Genomic DNA, 1243 nt, shown 5'->3' with positions numbered 1-1243 from the left:
AAGAACAATAATAAAATAAATGCCTTATATTCAATCAATAGGTTTGTGGTTGTTACAGAATATGTTACAGAAGGAATAGAAAAACAATACAGTGGGTTTTTCTGCATTTTGGTGTATAGAATTTTTATACCAAAAGACATAAGAAGCATTGAACACATTATTTTTTACTGAGCTCTGTAAACTTTTTCGTCAGCATTTCAGACATGGCACCTCTAAGGCTGAATGGGGAAGTGTGCATAACCAGGGCTGTGTGTGGTGTACACAGCTGTTTAAACTCTCAAAGAAGTTTGTGTAGGAGGGTGAAGCACTGTGGGAGGAGTGCTATAATGTTGCTGACAGAAATAAACTGCCAGGTCTTCAGCCTGCACACTGCTGATGGTCAGAGTGAAATCTGTCCCAGATCCACTGCCTATGAAGCGATCAGGGACCCCAGATTCCCTAGTGGATGCCCAGTAGATCAGCAGTTTAGGAGACTGTCCTGGTTTCTGTTGGTACCAGTTCAAATAGCTCTTTTTGGTGAAACTATTTAAAAGGCTCTGAGTGGACTTGCAGCTCATAGTAACCTTCTCTCCTGCTGACACAGCCAGGGAGGATGGAGACTGTGTCATCACAATGTCCGCACAGGCACCTGCAATAATTAATAGGCAGTGAAAATGCATAGATACACAAACATAGATTACAACAACAGTTGATATTTTTCATTTATATGTCCTTTTAATGTCATAATGTCAGAAATTTATTATGTAAAAAATATTACACACGGACACGTATTACAAATTTTTTTACCACAAAGATGAAACTTTGAAAAGGTTTTAATACTTTAAATTTCTTACCAGATACCCAGAGCAGCAGGAACCTGAGGACCTGGGTCTGTGATTCCATCTTGCTCCTCCTACCTGTCTGATGCTGTTCAGACACAGTGTAAAGGCCTGGTTTATAAATTCTGAGCAGCTGGGTTGGGCTGGAGGAACCCATGCAAAGCAGACAGAAAATACCAAAGCAAATAATGCCTGTTCAGTGTTCATGTGTTTGCTTGGAGTCAATCAACAGGCAAAAATGCCATCAGAACGAGCATAAGAAAATGCTGAATGTGATTGACTTCCTCATCGCCAACAGAAATCTACTACGGGATTAGTAGGTTTGGGTTAAAATCTAAGACATATTTAAATCAGGTGACTTTTTAAAAATTTTAGGAGATCTATCTCAGATTGCCCATTCTAGAAAACATGATAAGATATGCTGA

At 39.3% G+C, this 1243-nt stretch overlaps 1 gene segment (V, D, J or C); it reads right to left on the bottom strand.

The window, feature by feature from the left end:
- Positions 1 to 269: 269 nt before the first annotated feature.
- LOC110315731 lies at positions 270 to 905 on the bottom strand. The segment is given in 2 exon segments: positions 270 to 628; positions 834 to 905. Coding segments are annotated over 2 exon segments (408 nt in total).
- Positions 906 to 1243: the final 338 nt, after the last annotated feature.

The sequence above is a fragment of the Mus pahari genome, unplaced genomic scaffold (assembly GCF_900095145.1).
Source record: "Mus pahari unplaced genomic scaffold, PAHARI_EIJ_v1.1 scaffold_7215_1, whole genome shotgun sequence".
NCBI classification, from domain to species: Eukaryota; Metazoa; Chordata; class Mammalia; order Rodentia; family Muridae; genus Mus; species Mus pahari.
This window is presented reverse-complemented; position numbering and strand designations above follow the sequence as displayed.